At 38.4% G+C, this 23075-nt stretch overlaps 2 protein-coding genes and 1 long non-coding RNA gene across 4 annotated transcripts in view; 2 read left to right on the forward strand and 1 right to left on the reverse strand.

Moving 5' to 3' along the window:
* Positions 1 to 73: 73 nt before the first annotated feature.
* LOC108651328 (solute carrier family 71 member 1) lies at positions 74 to 18474 on the forward strand. Of its 2 annotated transcripts, XM_018100924.3 has the most exons (9): positions 13465 to 14039; positions 14336 to 14569; positions 15214 to 15309; positions 15381 to 15905; positions 15976 to 16184; positions 16253 to 16339; positions 16401 to 16498; positions 16560 to 16826; positions 17048 to 18474. In XM_018100924.3, the coding sequence occupies exons 1-9, from the start codon at positions 13557 to 13559 to the stop codon at positions 17143 to 17145; spliced, it is 2097 nt and encodes a 698-aa protein (XP_017956413.1). In that variant the 5' UTR covers positions 13465 to 13556; the 3' UTR covers positions 17146 to 18474. The 2 variants fall into 2 exon arrangements, with proteins under 2 accessions (XP_017956414.1, XP_017956413.1); XM_018100925.3 differs by lacking the exons at positions 13465 to 14039; positions 14336 to 14569 and adding an exon at positions 74 to 724.
* The window catches only part of LOC108652116 (uncharacterized), a 67880-nt gene continuing 55507 nt past the window's right edge, over positions 10703 to 23075 (reverse strand). The window contains exon 4 of the long non-coding RNA XR_001925601.3: positions 10703 to 10802. This is a non-coding gene — a long non-coding RNA (uncharacterized LOC108652116). The remainder of the gene's footprint in view (positions 10803 to 23075) is intronic.
* Positions 18899 to 23059, forward strand: LOC108651326 (prominin-like protein). The gene is made up of 11 exons (XM_018100921.3): positions 18899 to 19506; positions 19567 to 19714; positions 19784 to 19912; positions 19974 to 20161; positions 20222 to 20386; positions 20443 to 20573; positions 20763 to 21098; positions 21188 to 21264; positions 21352 to 22306; positions 22376 to 22509; positions 22573 to 23059. The coding sequence occupies exons 1-11, from the start codon at positions 19158 to 19160 to the stop codon at positions 22859 to 22861; spliced, it is 2901 nt and encodes a 966-aa protein (XP_017956410.1). The 5' UTR covers positions 18899 to 19157; the 3' UTR covers positions 22862 to 23059.

Below are 23075 nucleotides of genomic sequence, written 5' to 3' on the forward strand. Positions count from 1 at the left end.
AGTTATCGATAGCCTGTCCGACTGAGTATCGATACGGGTTCTTGCTGGCAATCCTAGAATAAGCAGCTCCAAACGCGTTTTGGCATTATTTAGTGGTAACAAAGACGCTGTGCTCGCATTTCGGCCCGTGTTTGCAAACGAACGCATTAAATTTTCTGTAAAAATCGAATTAATTTATACAATTTTAATTAAAAGTGCTGCCGCCTTGAAGAGGCGTTGTCAGCGGTGTGTCGCTACAAATTCTTACGCGCACACATAAAGAAATATTTATATGTTGAGACGTTTCATCCAGTGGGATGATGCAGCCGCCAATTAAATTGCCAACAAGCGCAGGCATCGACATCGACAACCAGCGCGCCTCCTTGTTGTTGCTCAACAAATAGAATACTCTAAAGTATAAACGTATTTCACAAAATAGAAGCTACAAGTGTAATGTTGTTGTGACACCCATTAAAGCAAAAACAAGAAAAATCAACCAAACAACCCGCCTCGGCTCCTTCTCGGCTGTTAGCAACGGCTGCGATTAGCCCAACTGTAACAAAAACACAATTCCTAAACACAGACAGCCACACATACATTCTTACACAGAAGTGCATATAAAACAAACAGTTATTTGCTGGGCCACGTATCTAGCAAATTTCACGAGATGCCCAAAATCTATGTGAAGAAGCCTTTGGCGGGCCTCGTCATTCGCAATCGAGCGCACAAAAGCAGCATATTTACCGTAAGTAACAAATACCTATATACATCAGTGAATATGCATATGTAGATACAATTATATATTAGCTTAGTATTATGGATATGTATATATTAAAACGTATATGTGTAACAGCGTGAGTACACTGAGCCCCCCTTATAAACACACCTGTGCAACTGATATAATAACTACAGCAAAATATAGATAAAGCCAACCTATCGTCTGGTCAGCTATGCTATTGAACTGTTATAACTGTTATTGGCTATTCACCGAAGAAAACTGAAATATGAATTAATTTATAATTAAATATACATACATATATATATGTAATATTAAAATATTAGTATATTAAAATAAAATATCTTTTATAAGCATACTAACACATATCATACCATTATATAATTTCTACAAATTTAGATAAACTTCCTATGTATATCTTAAATTAAGATAAAGTATACAACCATATTATAAATTTTTAAGAGCTTTGATTACTTTATAAGACTTTTACAATTGTGGGTGAGTCTGGAAAACCCAAATGAACGAAGAAGCCCCGGAACATAGTACAGTATATGTATTCTTATACCAAAAATATGCTTTGATAATATTACCCTCGTACAGCTTCATTACAGCTTAACAAAGTTAATATAAAGCTAGATGACTGGAAAAATTTGGTATCTGGTAATTGGGTAATTCCCGAACCACTTACTGAGTATGTACTGTAGTTAATTTGAAGTATGCCAATAAGCAAATTGTTATCAGACGCTGGCGCTCACGCTTTATTTCGACATGAATCACGCCTCGTGTGCCGTGCGCTTAGTCCGCATTAGAGAAAATTAGAAAACGACTTAAAACGCTTCAATTGCTTATTCCAATAATTGTGATTGCGTCCAATTTTAGTGAATATCTTTTCAATTTTATTTTGGTTATTTTCCTCTTATCAACATGCGATATTGTCTATAAATCTTTGTGACCCTAATCAGAAAGTCAAATAAAATGAACAGCAGAATGTGCGACGCATGTCATCATAGATATAGTTTGTATACATAGTATGTAATCAACTATAATGTACGGTTATAAAGAAATATCTATTCCCAAATTAGCAAATATGGAACCCTTTAAAAAACTTTGTATAAGTTGATAAGGAGATATTTATTTTCCTTGGAGTTATTCATTAGTCATCAACCCGCTGACATCAGCAAAACTTGCGTGCTACAATATATAATGAGCACGATAGTGGCTCAACAATTAACATTTTTTTAAAATAAAAATATATAGCTCAAAATCGTAGTCTCATTATTACATATTTTACATTTAGTTCTTCTATATAATTATTCAAAGATTTACATACATATATCACTGCTCAAACAGAAAACGTTGCATATGTGAGCGTGCACTGTGTGTGAGTAAGAGCAGTTAGTTTGTTTCCATTGCAAGCACAGTCATATGCTTGCCAGCACTTGTCGGCTGAGAGAGAATGAGAGAGCGAGGGAGAGATGTAGCGAAGAGCGCAAGATCTTGAATATTTGTGTGTCAAATTTCGTAATCAATTCAACGTTGACCTCTTCCAGCAACCACTTGTTTAATGGGTGGGAGCGAGAACGACGCAACTGTCGCTCGTGTTCGGCTTTCGCTTTCGTCAAAAAGCTGCTCTGTGTGTTCTGGTTCTGCCTTTTGTGTTTTGTTTTCTGTTTTTGTTTTCGGGTTTTATTATGTATGCTCCATATTAGCTCATTAAGATGTGAAAAACTATAAGTGGAATTGTTGTTTGTTTTCTTCTGCCTTATTGCTTGAGAGTGCAATGAACTTTGCCAAGTACCTTCACAATTTGTCACAATGAGCGCGTCTAATGAGGCGGAGCTGTTAAATCAGCACCCTATATATGTACATTCTATGTATGCATATGTACATACATATAGTTATAAATATTTTTGTAATGCGTGCGCGTGTAAATGTTACATTAATCACAATTTTTCCCAACCCAGTTCAGCTCCAGGGGCCAACTACAGCGCGTAATTACACAGCTACAAACATATACACAAAATGTGGAACAACACTCGCCGGAACAAGCGAAACTCTACTCTTGCCTCTTCCACTCCTTATTCTACTAACCCGTTCCCTTCGCTTAGCTATACATATTTAATGCTGTTATGTTAACTGCGAAGTCTAATTTCAAGAAAATTAGACGCTAACTCTACACGCAGTTAAAAGGCAGCCAGCCTGTCGCCATGTTCGTATGCACACTATACAGCAAAAACAGGTGCACAGAATTCTAATATATATAATTTCTTGAGAGAAATTAAGTAATCATAAACAGGTAAAAGGCTAAACTTAGGTATATGTATAGATTATCACTATCTTACTTAATCCAAACTTCTTGCTGCACAGTGTAATGAGCACATTACACATACGTCAGTTCGAAGTAGTAATAACTATTGTTGTTGGGCGCAGTTAATTTACTTAATGGCTTTCGCATAGTAATTTTAGTAGCCTTGAACTTATTTAAGGACTTTTAGTTCGAATTTGATTTCGTAAATAATTTTAATGGCAAAGTAGAATAATAATAAAGGAAATTAACAAATAGCCTAGCTAATGCCTCAGAATAATTTGAATTTACTATACAGGGTGGCTTCCTAGTCGTTCATATCCCCGAAAACAATCATTGAACTCATTCACAATGAGCCAAGAAATATTTCCTTTTTTGGTGCATTTTGTGGCGCTAAGCTTTCATTCATAAAATGAGCGCGCAGAATCTACAAAGAAAGCGAAATGAAAACGCGTGCGGCATTTGTTGCAGCTTTTTGGCTTCGCCGTCAGCGACCAAGCGGATGCCTGTAAAGAGAGTCGAAAGCTTTGGCGCTCTCGCTCGTCTCTCGGTCTCTTTGTCTCTCTTGTGCGTCGGGTGCGCGTGTACGAGCTGTGCACCCGCAAGTGACATGCAACAGAAGCTGCAACAATAGCAACAACAACAAACAAGTGTGCAAACAAACAAGGGAATTAGTAAACATGGAATGGGAATTATTATGGGAAATTTAATGCAGACGCGAAAGCAGGTTTATGGAGCAAATATGTGCGAGCGAAAGAGCAAAGAGTAAGAGAGACAGACACGAAAGTGAAATAATCGAAGCTGAGCTTTAATGTGTGGGAGTTGGGCTACGTGTGCGTGCGTATGCCTGTGTAAGTGAAAGTCAATTGGCACCGGGAAATTGTGGAATTGAATAAACAATGCTTAATAATTTATAACGATTTTATCGAAATGCTCATGAATTATTATACTTAATATTAGTTTGCTTTCTTATTTGTTTAACACATATACTTGTGCTTTGATTTTCCCCTCGTTTTTTTAGCTAGTCGAAATAATTATACATGAAAAGCTCTGTGCGCCTCAAAAGCTTTACGGTTCGCACGCAAAAATTGCATACAAGAATGGGAAGAAAATAAGTTGTCGACGCTTTTCCAGCTGAGTACAACGCAGCATGTGGAAAAGCGCACAACTATCTCGGAAAACCTTCTCGCATCTTTTTGTTATTATTATCATCAACCTGGCCATCGTTTTCGTTTAACAAAAGAAAAATATACACAAAAATATTTCGTTTAATATTTCATTTGAGTTTTCTTTGGTTTCATTCAGTTTTTCGCGTGCCAATTCGATCGGAGCGCGGCGTTAAAACAAATAAACGATTGTGTACAAATATATTAAATCAAACAATAACTAAATGTGAAATATATATCAACAAAAAATATATTTCAATGAACTATTATTTAAATAATATGTTACAATTGTAACAAAGTGTATGTGTGTGTGTGCGAGTGTGTGTGCCTGCCTGCAGTTTGACTGTAAGTAAAAAAAGAAAGAAAGAGAGTGGAAAAGGAAAAACTATGTGGAAAAATTTAAACTTCAAATGCTGCCACGCATCATCGTCATTGTTGTTGTTGCTGCGTTACGCAAAATATTTTGTAACTGTACTTAAGTGTGGCCAACGTACTTGGTGTGGCATGTGGCATGTGTCTCACTTCTCTTGTTGGTCCTCTGCTCTTTGTTGTTGCTGCTGTCTGGCATTCAGCGCTATTTTTCGAGTCTGCCTTAAGACACGACCGAATGTCGCCATATACCCAGCCATATACACGCACACACATACACAACACGCGTCGATACACGCACACGCATTTGCCTTTCGTGTTGTTTTCCTTGAAGAAGGTCACTCAAACTTGTCTTTGCCGCCCACCAAGCCACATTGTGCCTCTCTTTGCTCGCATCCTCTCCCTAGCTCCACGCTGCGTCCTTTCTCTACTTTCACTGCCTTGACCAGCATTCGCTTCTGTTGGCTATTGTTTCTACAGTCCTTTACTGCTTTCTTTTTTCTGGAATATTTAGCATTTGTAGCGCTTTGCTGCAAGCAGATTTACATTAAAAAAGTCTTTTGTTGTGGCTGTTCCATGCCATACATTCATTATCCATTGTGTAGCCATCTATCTCGACTCAGCTCATTGCACTGCCTTTTGTGTGGTTTGCTTAGGTTTATGACGAAATCAAAATGGCTCATAAAATGAGCTGCGGTCATGCCTCCCTTTTTTAGCTGTGCTGCCTGCCCCCCCTCCCCGCCCACGCTGACCTCAATTGCAGCGCTCCCCAAGCATCAACATATTTGCATACAGCAATCAAATGTTTATCGTAATTGTATTCTTAATCATGATTCTCTTTCTTAATCAATTTGTTTATTAGAGCTTATGGGCCACGTGTCGTATACATAATATGTGTGGAGAAAGTCATGGATATCCTAATGAATATATATATTTTTTTGTTGCAAATTTTTACGATTTTTATTGAGTTTTTTTAAAGAATATTTAATTATTTAATTTTTAATAATTATATATATTAAATATTTACAATAATATATTGTACTCATTCAAGGGAAGATTAAAATGTTCATAAATCTAGAAGAATGCATAGATACCAAGTGTCATATACTTAATTGTCATCATTATCGCGTTCTATACGACTGCGGATTTACTGCATCAAACCTTTTGAAACTTTATAAGCGGCCTTCCCTTCCTTCCTTTGTGAAAATCTACACTGCATAAAAGTAAAAGTTTGTTCAACAGAAGATACATAATTTATATACGTATATTTCGGCGTCTTCGGCCGCACTCAAACCCTTTGCTAACGCTGCGCATGGCTCGTCGCAAAGGTTCAATAAACCTTTGTGGCAAATAAATAAAAAGCAACAACAAATCCAGAAGTCTGTCTGCCAGCTCTTCAATGGAATCGTACGATTCATTAGCATATTTTGTAGAGTGGCGTTGCGTCTGCACCTTCTTCAGGGCTCTTGAGATTTAGCTGACACGGATTTTGCTTATGGCATAGACCAATATTTGTCCTAGTCTGCCCCAATCAATTATGATGCAGGATGTGTTGAGGAGTACGGCAGTTGAGAGCTGAAGCTTGCTGGAAACAGCAGCCAGGCAGTTGGGTACAGCTACTGTCAGCTCTTATGACATGTCGTTAGATAATACACACACACACACACACACATACATGCATGCCAACACACATGCTGCCATAATTTGTGGCTCGTTGTTGGCTGCTTTTGTCTCGCAGTTCATGAACAGCTTCGGTGGCTAATGCGGCGTATGCGCAATGCCGCAAAACCGAAAGCCCATCACAGGCACAAGCTCTAAGCTATTGTCTTTCCTTATTTGATGTGCCCTCAACTGCAAATGAAAGTTAAGCACAGGCATATACTTGCTATATCTATATATATACACAAGCCGATTATGTTGACTTATTGACGAAGTGATTGATGAGCAGTAGCATGAGCCTACTAGGTAAAGCCGTATAATGTACACAAATTCATGAATGAAGACCTATGAGAATCTATAACAAAATTAGGGAAATTGAAATATGTATGTGATAAAGTGGCTTTTGAAATGTGCAAATGTATATAAATAAATAGTAATAAAATTGTAGAATTGTTTTAATGCCATAATCATAATCAAGGTATCTGTCTTAAAAAATATCATATTTGAAGCATTTTTATATTTCTTATTTATTTCTGTAAATAAAAATTATTTCAAATTATTTTACTTATGTTTGTTTAATAAATTTTCATATATGACATTATTTCTTGGATATTTCTTTAAATTTTGTATTTTGTGGCTTAGGCAATTCAGTCAATTGGCTTCAGTCACTGTCGCCCTTAGACAGCTTTTACTGTACTCACTTGTATGTTTGCTTAAGACGTTCCTTAAATGAAATGCGTGTTTGTCCATGGCAAGTAATTAATAAAACTTCAAAGTCTGCTTTTTTGCTATTTTTGTATCACGTTCCAGACGCTGATATGATAGATATTATGAAAATTTATTGAATGAATTAGATATTTAGAAATTATTTTCATTTCATTGAATGAAACTTCAATGCCATATGTGTTTTTACGCTCACATTTCTATACCTCTGTTTCCATATTATACATATTAATATATAGTATATATATCTAATTCATATATCCGATGAGTCACATTGGCTAGGCTTGTGGCAGCTATGTCCTTGGCAGTATTGCCTTATTGTCAGCCGGGGCACACCCTGTATACCCTATGCGATGGACTGGTATTTGCGTTAGCGAGTGCATTAGAATTTCGAATTCCGTTTGCTTCGTTTCACGTGGCAGCTACAAAAAATGACAATCGTTTGTTTTATACTCTCTTTTTTTTTTTTGGCTGTGCTGCCAAAATATTCTGTTGCAACATATGCAAATTAACTGCCTGACTGCAGGTTCTTTTTTCATTCTGTTCTTTTTTTTTTTTTTTTTTTTTTTGTTTTTTTGCTTTTGCTGTTGTCAACAAATTTCGAGGCGCAGCCGAACGGAACTGCCGTGTTTTTTGCAGGCATGTGGCATGCAAGGTCAGCTCGTATTTCAGGCTGCATCATAATCATTGTTAATCAATAAAAACAGCCCCGAGCAACAAGCAGTCGAATGAATGAATAGAGAAAAGGCAGCAGAAGAACAAATTCGAACTTTTTTATAATGAAAGTCGAATACGCTTCAAGAGAAATTGTTGATTGGGTCGAACGCATATCCATATGAGAATATTCATAGAAAAATAAACGAATTCCACTCCTGTTGAGACCTCATCAATCTCTCTTTCTCTCTCTCTCTCTCTCTCTCTCTCTCTCTCTCTCTCTCTCTCTCTCTCTCTCTTACACACACACACACACACACACACACACACACACATAAGCACTCTCTCATAGTGTGTGTCACAAACTTTTGCGTGTTTGGGAGCGCAGCCTGCGTTCGTTTTCAATATTAAAAATAGTTTGGCCAGCAAGTGTCAAGCTGCTACCAAAATTGCTACTGGCCTGGCCCATTGGCCGACTGGGCAATGCGTTTGGGAAAGGGTCACAGAGAGAGAGACAGCAAAAGCGAAAGTCAGAAGGAAAGAGAGATGGACAGTGTCATTTAGATGATGAATGTGCATTTTATTGATTTTACTCGGTCAGTTAGATAATGGCAAGTGCATGCACTGAGCTAACTCTCTGTCACTGTGACTGGCTTAGCTGGCAGCCACATCAAATCACATCATCGTGACAGCAAAAGTCGTGGCTACCCGGCCCTTGGCTCAACTTTCTGGTATATGCTATAGGAATGACAGCGGGTTGTCAGCAGCCAACAAGGCCTAGGGCATCTTCAGGGGCGTGGTACAAGGCAAATGGCAAATAATAAATGGAAAATGGCATGTGGCATGTGGCATGCGGCATATGGCATAAGCGAAGCTGCAAATGTGGCCAAGTGCAAGGCAAAAACAGTTCCAATTCTTGAAATCATTTAAATTGCGCGAGCAGTGGGTAGTTCCATATGTTTATCAAACTTTTCCATTTGTAAAGTTATATTTATAACTAATTACGTACATATGTACATTGTATATAGAGAACATGCTATAATAAATAATATATAGATATAATAATGTTTTCTTTATTATTGAAGTTTCCTTTTCACACTTGAAATAACAATTTATTCAATGAGCTGTCTGCCGCTCGTGGCAGATTACGTATACGTCGCATGGTCATGCATTTGTTGTCGTCATTGAATTCAAAACGAATTTCAGGCACGGGCCGCTATGACAACAACAAACAGCGGCTGCTGCACTCATCTAACCTTGAATTGGTTTGTCAATTGTGCGAGAATTTCACATACATATATTGAGTAGGGCAGAGAACCTGTGCTAGCAACAGGCTGTGCCTGACAGAGCTCCAGCATATTCAGCCTTTCATTCAACTTCTTTGTTAATTGAAATGCTGACAGCCTAGGCGCTGAAAGAGTTGAGCCTATAATTCATTCACTATCGGAAGAACTGAATGACAGCGCTGACAGCTGCCTAATGCATGCTAGCTGAATGTATTTGTATATCTGAGACTGTTGTGTGTGTGTGTGTGGGTCTGCCTTGCCCTCCTTTTAGAGTTTCTACTGCATACCTTTAGGCTTGTGGTAAACCTTCTACGGCCATTTGAAATACGTATAATTCGTTGCCCAAACACTATTTTTCTTCTTCATGCATATCAATTATTCAAGCAGACCGCAAAATAAACCCTCCCCTAAAAAAAAAGAGTTTGTGACCTTGCACGACAGGCAGAAAAACTCTTTTTTGGTTCGCCATTTGCGTGTGCGAAAATATGCAAAAGAAGGGGTATACTTGAGCAAGTATTCGATTGGCAGTTACCCTGTGAACATTTGAAGAAAAACAAGTTCAACTACAAATCAATGAGAAAAAATATATGTAAAAGCAATTTGAATTTTTTTAAATGTCATAAAAATGATTCCAAAATTTAAATTGAATAGAAAAGAAAAGTATAAAATATACTCTATATGATAGTCTGCTTTAGTTCAATGCATGCCCTGAATTACAGGGTATATGTGAAGCACACGTGCTTGCCACGACAGCAGATTAATTAACTATAAATGTGCTGTAAAATATATGATATTACGTGTACGTCGTGTTATTAGCCCACGCTCTAACATAAAGCCGCCACAATGGAGTAATTAGAAAATCCAATAAATGCAAAAAGTATATATACATATATGGAGCATATAGTATATTTTCAGTTGGCAATCGACTTTATATACATTAGAGTCAATTGTCAACTAAAAATGGCATTTAGAAATTTATTTATTTATTTGATCAGTTGAACTGTATATAGAAAATGGAGATGTTGCGCTTCGATATATACAGAGAAGTTAAATAAATATAATGAAAATATCTATAATAAACTAGGTTGGATTCCTGTATCTTGTGCCAACAAAAAGTATCTCAGTTAGGTTCAGAAACTTTTCTTATCGCAGTTGCTTCATTTTTTTTTTATACCCTGAACCCATTGAAAATGGGAAATCAGGGTATAATGTTTTTGTGTAAAAGTATGTAACAGGCAGAAGGAATCATCGCAGACCCCACAAAGTATATATATTCTTGATCAGCACGATGAGCTGAGTCGATATAGCCCTGTCCGTCCGTCCGTCCGTCCGTCCGTCCGTCCGTCTGTCCGTATGAACGCCGAGATCTCAGAAGATATAAGAGCTAGAGAGCTGAAATTTTTTGTGCATACTCGTGTATACCATACGCAGTACGAGTTTGCTTTATTTTTTCGATAACTCATCCGATAACTTTTTTATCGAGAATAATCGAAAAATTGATTTTGTTTTTCGAGCCTCATTGGAATACTATTAGACATTGAGACTTCAGATTTACATTTTGTAATCAACAGATTTTGGATACCACGCCCCCTTCGCCCCTAATTTGTAAAAAACTTATTTCAAGTACTAGAGACTTGTGCTTTGGAATGTACACACATTTTGACCATATAATTACGCCCTGAAAATTTCATTAAGATCGTGTGTTTACAAAAGAAGTTATTCACCAAGTAAATTCTCATACTATTGCCCACACTGCAACGCAGCCCAAGCGCAGTCGCTGCTTACTGCGCAGTTAGCAGAGAGCGGACGCGTGAGGGTGGATGCATGTAAATGCATGTGTGCGTGCATAAAAGAAGTGCAGAATAATAAGAATATCAGTATGGAGGGTTCAGGGTATCTCCTAGTCGAGCAGTCTCGACTAGAGTCTTCTTACTTGTTTTACTTGTTTAACTCCCTTTACACTGTCCCAACTGAGTTGCGTCGACTATTTGGCCAGTTTCCACTTCCATTTCCATTTATTTACTTGCTGTGCGTTTGCACTTGACCTGATTGGAGCTGATCGTTGCGTTATCCATGGGGTTGAGCACGTTGCGATGATTTATGCTCTGCCAGACAGTTTTTTGTTTGTGTTGATGACTTTTATCTAATTTTTCAGTAGCAGCAGCGCAATTTAATGTTAATTTTGTCTAGGTTTATGTGGATTAGATTTAGCGATAAGCTTTTTTAAATAGTTAGGCATTCTCATTATTTAACATATTCACATGAAAACTGAACACATGGAACACATGGAATTTTAAAGTGCTCAAATTATTTATGCAAATAATAGCGCATCACAATAATAACTTGCTCAAGTTTAGTACTTGTTAAATATTTCACATAGGTTTCTATTTATTATTTTTCTTCTCTGATCAGCTCGCAAATTGTTATGGCTCAGCTAGTAAACGTTTAGTTTAATGTGCTATTTTTTGTTCGTTTTAATTTTATATCACAGTTCACGGGTTGCTGCTAATTTTTAAATAAAATATGCTCTACAGCAAAAGCTACTCAGTTTTCCCCTTGATTTCACACACACACACACACTAAAGTTTTATTTGACAGTGGTTTGTTAAACAAAAATACCTTTTCGGCTATTTTTCAGTCATTAATTTCCCCGTTCGTTACAAAGTACTTTTTGGCTTTTTGTTGTAGCAGCTGACATATTCCCACTTCAACACATGTGTTTAGTACTTTTTGGCATTTTTTTGTGGTTTCCTATTGTTCGGTTTACTACAGCAGCAGCTATTGAATTTTGACACAAACATACATCAAGTACTTTTTGTGTACTTGCTCTTCGTCTTTCTGCATTATTCGCTCAATTTCCCCCTTCATTGAACATACACAAATGAATTGAAAGCCGAAGTCGCTAAACTTCCCCCTTACGAAAAAAAAAGTACTTATGCTAGTTGTTGCTGTTGCTAATGTATTTGGGCAATCTCTTTGTTCTTCGTTTCGTTTTCACTGCAAAGTCCGAGGCGCAGCCTCAACCGCTAATACTCACGCTCTCTCGCTCACACTCTAGCGCCTGCATTGGTGTTTCTCATTTGCAAAAAGCTCTGCCGGTCGTTCAGTGTCCACGGCGCAGTCGAAGCGAGCAGTCGTCGATGTAGGTTTCGTTCTCGATCGGATGTCGGATATGTCGATGAATTATTGCAGAGAAATAAGGAGCAAATTCAGATGTTTTCGTGGGAGAATTTGTTGTAGAAAATAAATGTGGAACATATTTTCAATACGTTTGTCAAAATTCAATACACTGTTTATGTGAACAAAAAAATTGTTTTCGATAAAATTGATATTGATTAATAGTGTTTGTTTTGGGCCTCTTTCTTTAACAAAAAGTCAGTAAATTCTTTCTTTCGGTGTGTTCGGATGTGGTGCACGCAACGACCAAAGTTCCACAGACAGTGTGTGTTTTGTTTGGAATTTTTTCTACAAAATTAAAATACAGAAATACAAAAAAAAAAAAGCAACAATAACAATAACGGTGACTGTTCACTCACTTTCAATTAGACTTGTTATGAAAAGCAAAGCGCTCTTCGATGCCCGATACAAATTTAATGCGATACGATTTCAACTTGAGCATCGTACGATGTTTTATCTTTAACACTCTATATAACTAGAGTTTGTATGCTTGCTGCTATGTTAATTAGCATTTGAATGATAAAAATAGCGATTCATAACGTAAATTGGCCTTTAACGATTCTTCATTTGTTGCCACATTTTAAAGTCTTTTTGATTATTTTACTGCATACTTGGCGGGGTTTTTATATATTTTCAAAAAAAAAAAAAATAAATAAATAAATAAATAAATTATAAATGAATATTTACTGTACTGTCAATATGGAAAAAAAACTTAAAAAAAAAAACTATTAGCTTCGCTTGCAATAATGATTAATTGATTGTGAGTCGTGTCATGCCCACTTATGGTAGAGCCTCACTTAAAACCCAAAAATGTGGTAGTAAAATTATAAATTTAATGGCAGTTTTAGTAGATTGAGTAATTAAATTTGTATTGAGGCCCAGCGTTGAGAGCGGCTCATTGAAATGAAAGAGCATTAAATGTACTTGCAGCCGGAAAAGTGCCTGAAAAGCAAATATAAGAGGCCAAACAGGATTTGCCATCAACGGCAAAAGCAAAGGAGACAAATAAATGATCAATGATCAAGCATCGGCGATCAGTGATCAATCAAACACAGAAACAGCGCGACAAGAGCAGAGAGGGGAATCAAGTCAATTCAATTCAGAGAAAACACTGCATGATTTCCTTTGGATAACTGTGTAGTGGTCTGTGATCTGTGATCAGCAATGTTCCTAGACTTAAACAGCTTTGGATAATACGTGGCAATGGAAATAAGTGTGTTGGATCGGCCGAGGAAACAGTGTGCAAAGCAACCCACTTAGCGGAAGCCTAACGGAGTCCAGAGAGACAAGAGGGGACAGAAGGAGGAGCAAGAGGGATTACGAAAGGCGAGAGCGTGAGAGCGGACAAAAGAAGCGCGAGAGACGCGAACAGAGTAGCTGCAAACGATCTGAGCAGAGCAGCACAGTGCTCCTCTCTCCGTCTGTCTGTCGACGCGTTTGTCTGTGTGCGTAACTGTGTGTGTGAGTGAGCGTGGGTGGTGTGGTGTGTGTGTGTGTGAAGCATGCGTGACGAGCTAAGCTATGCCAAGCGGCAGCCCACTGAGCATGCGAATGCGGACAGCAGCAGCTACGAACTGGACGAGCACGAGCCGACAATTAAGAATTTGACAACAGCCACAAGCAACACCAATACCAGCACCAGCACCAGCTACACCAGCACTATCAACATCACCAACATCACCAACATCACCAGCAACACCAGCATCACAGCGAGAACTGCAACTGCAACGCATATCAAGGACGACTCGGATGGGGGTGAACTGACGGATACGCAGAGCACGCACAGCAGCAGCTCGACGCCCACCACGGCGGATGTGGCTGATGTTGTTGCGGATGTGGATGGAGATGGGGATGATACCATCAGCTCGTTTTCGCCTGCAGCACAGCTTATGAAACGGCATGCAACATCGCTCAATCAGCAGCAGCAGCAGCAGAAGCAGCCAGGGCAGGCCGATGACAGCAGAGATGAGGATAATGTGCCGACGGTAAGATGGGCGGCGGCTAATACGGCAAATGCTATTGGTGTGGAGTAATGGTAATAATAGTAATGGTAATGGCAGAGGGCAAAGCTGAAGCTATAGCTGGAGCTGATGTTAGTTCTATTATCAGTTGGCATGCCAATGGTAATGATGTCAACACCAATGCCAATGCTAATGCAAATGCATAGCCAATGCCAATGCTAGTACTACTGTTGCATCCATTACTAATGCGAATGCCAATAACAATGAACCGTGTGAATGATATTGATAATTCTAATGCCGTTGCTAATTCCCTCCTGCAGTCATCACGCTATGCGGCACATCCCAGTGCAGCATTCGCAGAGACAACGGCACAGGGTGCCTCGCGATCGATTGGCGGCACACATCGACGCACCCTGTCCTCCGCCTCGTACATCTCGATGCGATCACAGCAGCTGGGAGCGACGGGCAATGCCAATGGAGCGCCAACGGATCGACCGAAACGCAATCGCTGCTTCGAATGGATACGCGTTGCCTGCAAAATTTGCTGCTGCAAGGTTTGTGGGCTGTGGAGAAAAAATTCCATTGAATTGCATTTTAATTGATCGCAAGACAAACAAATCAATTGCAGCGATCCCAATGCCAGACTCAGACCCAAGTCAAAATTCCCCCACGTTTGCATTATTCAGGCTGTTTCCGATTTCAGCTGGTGTCGGTTTAATAACTGACTTTGATTTCAGTTCTAGTGTATTTTATATATATAAATATGCATATATAGGGTTATATTTATAGAAACTTATCTATAAGTAATCCTAGTTTAGCGATTGGTTTATTAATTCTAATAGACTTAAGCAGCAGAGACAGATGCAATCTGAGTTCTCTCTCTAGGTCAAATTTCGTATTGTCTTTAGTTGTTTTATATATGATAACTAAAATTGATAAAATATCAAAACTGTAACTATTAATACTATAGATATGATATAGAGCTAAGCTAAACTAAGTTCGTACATATTTATATATTAGTTTTCTTTTTTACTAAAATTACATCTTAATGTATATTTATTTTCTTAGTCAAACAATTATTCAATTACGAAATTATTGCTTTACCACAACGTATCAATAATAATAGATGTTATAATAATTATTAACGAATTTCATTAGCTAATGTATATCCACCCCTATACAATTTATATACCCACAGAGTTCGGGCATCGGCGAGCCAAGTGTACATCATGCGCTGATTGTGATATTTTTAGAGTTCTTCGCCTGGGGTCTATTAACCATGCCCATCATATCGGTCAGTATACACATATTTCCAATATAATGAAGCATTTGCAATAATAATGGTATTGAAATCTATTTTCATAGACGCTCAACCGTACATTTCCGGATCACACGTTCCTCATGAATGGCTTGGTGATGGGCATCAAGGGCATACTGTCCTTTCTGTCGGCCCCCTTGATCGGCGCTCTGTCGGACATCTGGGGTCGCAAGTTTTTCCTATTAGTTACAGTATTCTTCACCTGTATGCCCATACCGCTGATGTGCATAAACACATGGTGGTTCTTTGCCTTGATCTCAATTAGTGGCGCATTCGCTGTCACCTTTTCGGTGGTGTTCGCCTATGTGGCCGACGTGACCACACCGGAGGAACGATCCAAGGCCTATGGCCTTGCCTCGGCCACATTTGCAGCCAGTTTGGTCATTTCGCCAGCGCTGGGCAATGCATTAATGGACATGTATGGCGATACCCTAGTGGTAGCGCTATCCACAGCGATTGCGGTGCTAGATGTATTCTTTATACTAGTCGCTGTGCCGGAGAGTCTGTCGGAGAAGATGCGACCGGCCTCATGGGGTGCGCCCATTAGCTGGGAGCAGGCGGATCCCTTTCTGGTAAGTGAACATCCAATCAAATTAAATATGAATATTTTAAGTTAATAAAATTCTTTTTTTTTTTTTTCAGGCACTACGCAAGGTCGGCACAGATAAGACTGTCTTGATGCTGTGCTTAACTGTGCTACTCTCCTATCTGCCGGAGGCTGGAGAGTACTCCTGCATGTTTGTCTACCTCAAGCTGAAAATGGGATTCAACTACGTGGAGGTATCCATTTTCATCGCCGTTGTGGGCATACTCAGCATAACGGTGCAAGTGACACTTGGATCGTTTATGAAGTGAGTTGAAAACATATATAGAAAATCCCTCAGCAAATACTCATCAGAGATATCTTCATTCATTCCAGAGTCTTTGGCGCAAAGCGCACGATCATTGTGGGCCTAGCCCTGGAGCTGATTCAATTATTGTGGTATGGTCTGGGCAGTCAGAAGTGGTAAGCAGCATGAGCAATACAGGGTTTTGTTGGGCGTTAGTTAATCTTAACTTACTTACAGGATGATGTGGTCCGCAGGTGTGGTAGCTGCCTTAGGTTCAATTACCTATCCCGCTATTAGTGCATTTGTCTCCCTATACGCTTCGCCGGAGAGTCAAGGTTAATCAAAATTTTGATAGCTATTGTCTGTGCAGTATTTACGCCCAGTTATCTCTTGTAGGTGCCGTTCAGGGCATGATCACGGGCATGCGTGGCCTATGCAACGGCCTGGGGCCCGCTGTTTTTGGCGTCATCTTCTATCTGTTCAATGTCGACTTAAATGCCGATCATGAAGCCATTATGAATAACAGTCATCCGACGAACGTTGAGAAGATCTCAATGCATGTGCCCGGTCCACCATTCGTTTTTGGAGCCCTGTGCGTCTTCTGTGCCATTGTTGTGGCCGCATTCATACCCGAGGGCCAGCAGGCGGTGCTGGAAAAGAAACGTAAGGAAGAGGTTAATTCATAACACCAACAAAAATGAAATAGAGAAAAATCAGCAAATAAAATATCTGAACTTTCCTCAAGAAATGAAAAAAAGAGAAACGAATCTAAATCAATATATCAAATTGAAAAGTGTTTTATACCGATAAATCTATATGCCTAAATCTGTTTACTATCTCTCTGTTTTTTCTCTGTACACTGCTCTCTGGATATGAATTTGCAGGTGCCTCGCTCGATGTGCAGTACGAGATCGAGACAGGGCACAAATTGCCCAGCTCGTTGGCCCCGCTGATACGCTCCGATTCGCTGGCGCAGCTGTAGTCGGTCACACCCATCGTCATTAATACATGATAAATAGTAACTGTAACAAATGCTGTAACTAGTGTCGCTTTAGTTTAAACTTAACAACAACCACAACATATATTGAGTTTCGATGCCTCTAATTTTGTTTGTATTCACATTTCTCTTCATGTGTGTAATGTACAATTATTGTCATACTAATTAGTTAATTGATTACTTATGAGCTATTTATTTTAAAAGATAACTCTGCACTCATTTTGCCACTGCGTGTGCTTGCCCCCAAAATGAAAAGAAAAACTAATAATAATCTTAATAATAATAGTATAGAGAAAGGGCCTGTGTTAATTTTCACATTCAACTTTGTAACATCACAGCGACAATTTGTATTGTAGAAACAGATCAAGAAAAACGAGAAAAAAACAAGAAAACAAAAAAAAAAGGAAAACAAAAACAACTGCCAAATACAAAAATAATATACAAAGCTTATTGTTTATATAAATATATATATATGTTATATATATTGGTCTATACTAATTGTTCGTATATATTTTTTGTGCTACACACAGCTCTAAACAGTTTTAATTTCATTAAGCAGTCGAAATGAATTTCAAAATAAAAAAGAAAAGAAAAACAATTTTAAATTATAAATTACTTATAATTACTAATTAGTATTAATTGTGTAGCAAGCTTTACTTTGCAATCTGTAGTGATCCAAAAATTCAAGAGTCGTGAATCGAGCATCAAGTGTCGCAAATGAGGGAACGAAGTCGTGCGTTTCACTTAAACTAAATAAAATATAACGATAATAATAATGCTAACTGTTTAATAGCTTTTATTTTGATAAAAGAAACAAAAAATACAAATTAATATTATTGTTTTTTATTGAATTAAACAAGGCTTTAGGCATCAATAATTAATAAGCCAGTGCGTAAGTAGTTGTAAAGTTCTTTTGCATGTGCTATCAAAGGTGCAAAGTTTCAACATCTTGTAACATATATATATATATATATACATGTATATATATGAAGGCGTGAAACATATAATGTAGACATATATATATATATTTTTAATTTTGAAACGCAATTAATGTGTATCGCAGTTCAATGTAAAACTGAAACCAAATTTCTAATGTAAATTATTTAACATAGACAACACGATTGTAAAGGCATAAATAAATGTCTATATAATAACTAAATGTATGTACAAAAACTTTTGACGCAGTAAAAACATAAAAGGAAAAAAAGTGAAGAAATACAAAAATACGAAATGATGTGAAATTAAAACTCAACCAAGAATTAAACAAAAGCAACAATTGTGTAACAAATAAAAATATGTTTTGATGAAATTCCAGATATGGCTTTTTTATACATAAATTGAAATAAATATATATTCATTATACTTATGAAGGGGTCTCTAGATAAATCAACTGAGATTTAATTATTCTTGATATCTTTAGAAATTTAAATTTATTCTTAATATTATACAACATTATACTCTTATTATATAGTACAAATTATAATTTACTTGCGAATTATTATTTTTTTGTATTACCTCGACAAATATCAATAGGTCGCGCATGGTTTTGCATACATATTTCAGATATTTCAATAGACTAGACTCGAAAAAATTAAGGCAAATTAATTTTTCAAGGCAAAAAAAAAATACTCTAAACTCTTATAGAGTTTACTTAGAATATTTCCTGAGGTATCGACGGTCCACCACTCAACCCGAGGCAAAATGAAAATCTCACAATATAACATAACTTTATGTGTCACAAGTTAGGATCCAGTATGCTTTTGGCTTAGATTGTAGTAGTCATTGTTTGATTTTTTTGATTCACTTCACTTGTTGTATAAATTACACTCCATTAAAAGTTTATATATTTGTCGCAGTTTTTAGCAGTTACTATTCTGCATGTGCAGCTAAATTTTATGTGTTCCTCTCATCCCATAGATGTACGTGATTGTTAGTATCAATACGAAAGCACAAAAAAAAATAGAAATAGAAAAATCAGTAGTAAGAGTACCGGGTAAATGGCTGCGGAGGAGGGTACAACGCGCCGTAAAACCAAAACGCGCTATCGTTGCTATCCAAATTTATCTGTTCGCCTAATCGGCATAGTTCAAATTGTTGTTCTATATGTTCTACTCGTTGGACATGCATCGGCGCAGAGGGTTTGGCATGATACGAATGTTGGTACAGGCACCATACACGAACAGCTGGGGCAGCTTCATTATCCCGATCCCGAACTAACGCCCTACACATCAAGAATCGAGTATATTAAAGATACCAAGCGTAACACTTGGTCCGTAACGCCCGCTTATAATATATCACAATTTCTTTTCGATTCAACGATAAACGATAAGCCATCTCTGCCAGCTGGTAAGTCTGAATATAAATATATCTATCTCTATCTCTCTCACTGTATGACGGTCAAATCAGGATATTTGGCTGTTAGAAATGACGATACCTTGATAATGGGTAGGAAAGTTGACAGAAACGATTGGAGCGATCTGTTGGCACAATATGCTTTGGTCATCTTGTGGGTGATATTCTTGTTGACTGTGATAATTCTATTACCATTTCTAGCGTAAGTCTCGACACCGATTTACCTGCACCTGCATCCTTATATCTACATATATCACGTTTCACCTGGCAGCGTTTGCTATTGTTGTTTCTGTTGTTGTCGCCGTTGCAAACGGGGTTGTGGTCCTTGCGATGGTCCTAGGGATAGAAGAATGAGCATGATATGCGCCGGAATACTACTTCTCTTAATCATTCTCATTCTGTAAGTCGTCTAAGGTGCGCAAGTGTGGCCACCTTCTTGATTAATTATTTTTCGTTTCCAGTTTGGGTGCCATTGTTGCCTTTGCTTCCAATCGCGCCTTAGATCGCGGCTTGGAAGAGACATCGGACACAGTGAAGCGAGGCAGTCAGGACACCTGTCTCTACTTGGAGGATATGAATGCACATCTGGACCATATTTTTGTCTACAACTACCAGGAATTTGAGGATCACCTGAATGAATTACTGAATAGTAAGAGAGCATATTGGCTTTGTAGAATCCTTGTCTAACCTGCTTCTTCTTTATTCACAGATGCCCATAATCATATATTCTTGGACCTGGCTGATACATCCGAGGCCAATGCCATCGAGCAGTTGGAGCGCATCTTTGATAATATGAAAGAGGCGAGAACTCTAATGAGGCAGGTGGAAAGTTTGGAGAAGGAGTTGCGCTTCTATACATCACAGCTGAGAGATGGTAAATGCGACTTAATTGTAAAATGATCCCATGTTTATATATTTTTCATTCTTAAGGCGTTCGCGGAGCTAAACGTGATGTGAACTATGCCTGTGGCAGTTTGGTTTTTGGTCATAAATGTAGAGACTTTTTGAGAAACTCTGAAATGGAATCGGTTGATATGTCCCCCTGTCTGCACATGGACTATGTAAGTATATCAGTGAATCAGAAAGTGTAGCCTAGACATATATTCCGGCGCACAGAAACAGCAGCGGAAATTCACTTTTAGTTTAATGTCTTTAGCTCCGTCAGTTAATTTCTTAAGTATTTCTGTAGTTAATCTAATCAATCAATTTGTCAATTAAGCAATCAATCTAATCAAAGATATCTGTTTCAGCTGCCGAACACTACTGTTTTTGTGGAAGGTACAGATCAAATTGTCAACGACGATGTTTCAGTGATACCGAAGCTCGCTCTGCGACGTTTACAAGATGTTGGCATAAAAATCGAATCCGCTATGGCGGTAGTCATACCTGCAATACAGAAGGATGTGCTGGACGGTCGCGATAAGTTCCGTATGCATGCCAATAGGATCACCAATCAGACGGAGGCCTTGATCAGTAACATCCAATTGAAAACGATTCGCTCGACAAGATCTTTCGAAGATATCTACGATAGGTTTGGCCACGATCGAAGTGTTATCAACTCACTTGTCTGTGGTTTCTTGTTTATTGTAAGTCGACAGCTTCAACACATTCTCATCATAGCCAAGGACAATCTGTGTGAGATACGCTTGCTAACATAATATTCTCCACTCCACAGATTGTCTTTCTAATTTTGGTTTCCTTGCTGTGCGGATGCTTTGGTAGGAAAGGATCAGGAGCCACATGTTTACTTATGTGAGTTGATCAAGATTATACGCTATATGTTACAGGGTAACCCTTAGTGCAATCATAAGTATGCTAATAATCTTCCCTTCGTTACAGCTCGATAATGTTTATATTCATTGTGTTCTCGTTCATTACGCTGGTTGGTTTATTCTACTTTGTAATGGGCTTGGTTGCATACCAGGGCGCATGTGCCCCAGTACGGGACCTCGATAATAATGCCATATTCAGAGAGCTGGATGGGACCATTGACCTGAGGGATCTAATAGAGGAGGAGCAGACAGATATACAAGAATATTCAGAGCTGAAGATGTCAACGGCCATCAACGCCTGCAGAGCGAATGAGTCTATATTTGATTTGCTTCTGAAGCATAAACTCTACGATATGGATGATTTGATGAACGAGGAAGTGATAAGAGAAAAGCCTGAAGATGAGAAAAAGGAGACCATATTTGATGACGATCTATCTACCACAGTTCTATTAACGAAAGAGGACAAGGAAAGACTCGAGAGCGTGCGCAATGGCAATCTTGCGGAATTCAATAGTGTTCTTTACCTAAGCAATATGTGCGAGACTCTAACACCGAATTTAGCCGCCTTGGCAACAGGTCTAAGGCAGATACGAGATAGTATAGCACATAGTGAAAAATATGATTATGATAAATATGCCCGAGTCTCGTTGTCTAACGAAGCTTACCATTTGGATACGTACAACATGGAGTGGACGGATAAGATATTAAGTATTATATCAAATATGAAGAGCAAATTGGCCCGTATCGATGACCTCATCTTGTATGAGAAACGAAACTTCAGTAACTCAATTAAGGTGCTGGTCGATGCCGTAGTTCGATCTGAAACATTTATCCACACACGTGGCAGCGAATTCATAAACACGCTCGGTGAAAATCTCACAAATGTGGTCAATGCACAAATAGAGGACTATAAGCAAGGCGTCATCAAGGAATGCACTAAGAATGTGGGTCGTTGCGCCCCACTCGCTTATGTCTATTATCGCGGAGTGGATCTGGTCTGTTATCGTCTGGTTGATCCAATTGTAAGTTATTATACACATTTATTCGCAGGCGAGTTCATCGGTTTAAAATGATCGTTTAAAACTTTGCAGAATGGTATCTGGATCGGCTTGCTTCCCGCTGCACTGCTCCTGCTACCCCTATTGTTTGTCGCGCACAAGCTGATGTGCTTGTGGCGCAGATTAAACTCTTATGCGGTGCCGATAGTCGTAGTACCCGAGACAGGGTAAGTAACCAAAAATGGGATATATAGATTGTTTTTAAAACTAATTGATTATTATGATCACAGCCCCACGTGTCCCACCTGTACGGGTCTACCGTATACACCGCCACCAATTTTCACCTGTAGCGGCGGGCAGCAGGCGAGCTGCGTTTGTCGGGAGACGGAAACCAAGCGTACAGATGGTGGAGGTACCTTCAACGATAGCTCCTCGATTGCCACATCTGAACAGAATGTCATTGTTGAGCCGCCCGGCAGCCCAGTTGTCGATCATCAGATCCAGAATCAGTCCCAGTTGCAGACCCCAGCTCAGGCTCAACCCCAAGAATCAGCAGCCATGAAACCGAAAAATGATTAGAAAAAATGATTGCACACGGATTGAAAGAATTTTATGATTTCTGCAGATAACAAGACAAGATAACAACAATCAGAGTAAATTTAAGTGTGTTTATATTATACGTAATCGTGTGTCTACATTAGCACGACTGTAAAACATAAAACATAAACGAAAATAAGATGAGATTGTGTAATATTCGTTTATGTACCACTTAAATAATTGTTTTTTTCTATTT

The sequence above is a fragment of the Drosophila navojoa genome, chromosome 4 (assembly GCF_054131105.1).
Source record: "Drosophila navojoa isolate 15081-1374.11 chromosome 4, UAZ_NAV_1.0, whole genome shotgun sequence".
Taxonomy (NCBI): domain Eukaryota; kingdom Metazoa; phylum Arthropoda; class Insecta; order Diptera; family Drosophilidae; genus Drosophila; species Drosophila navojoa.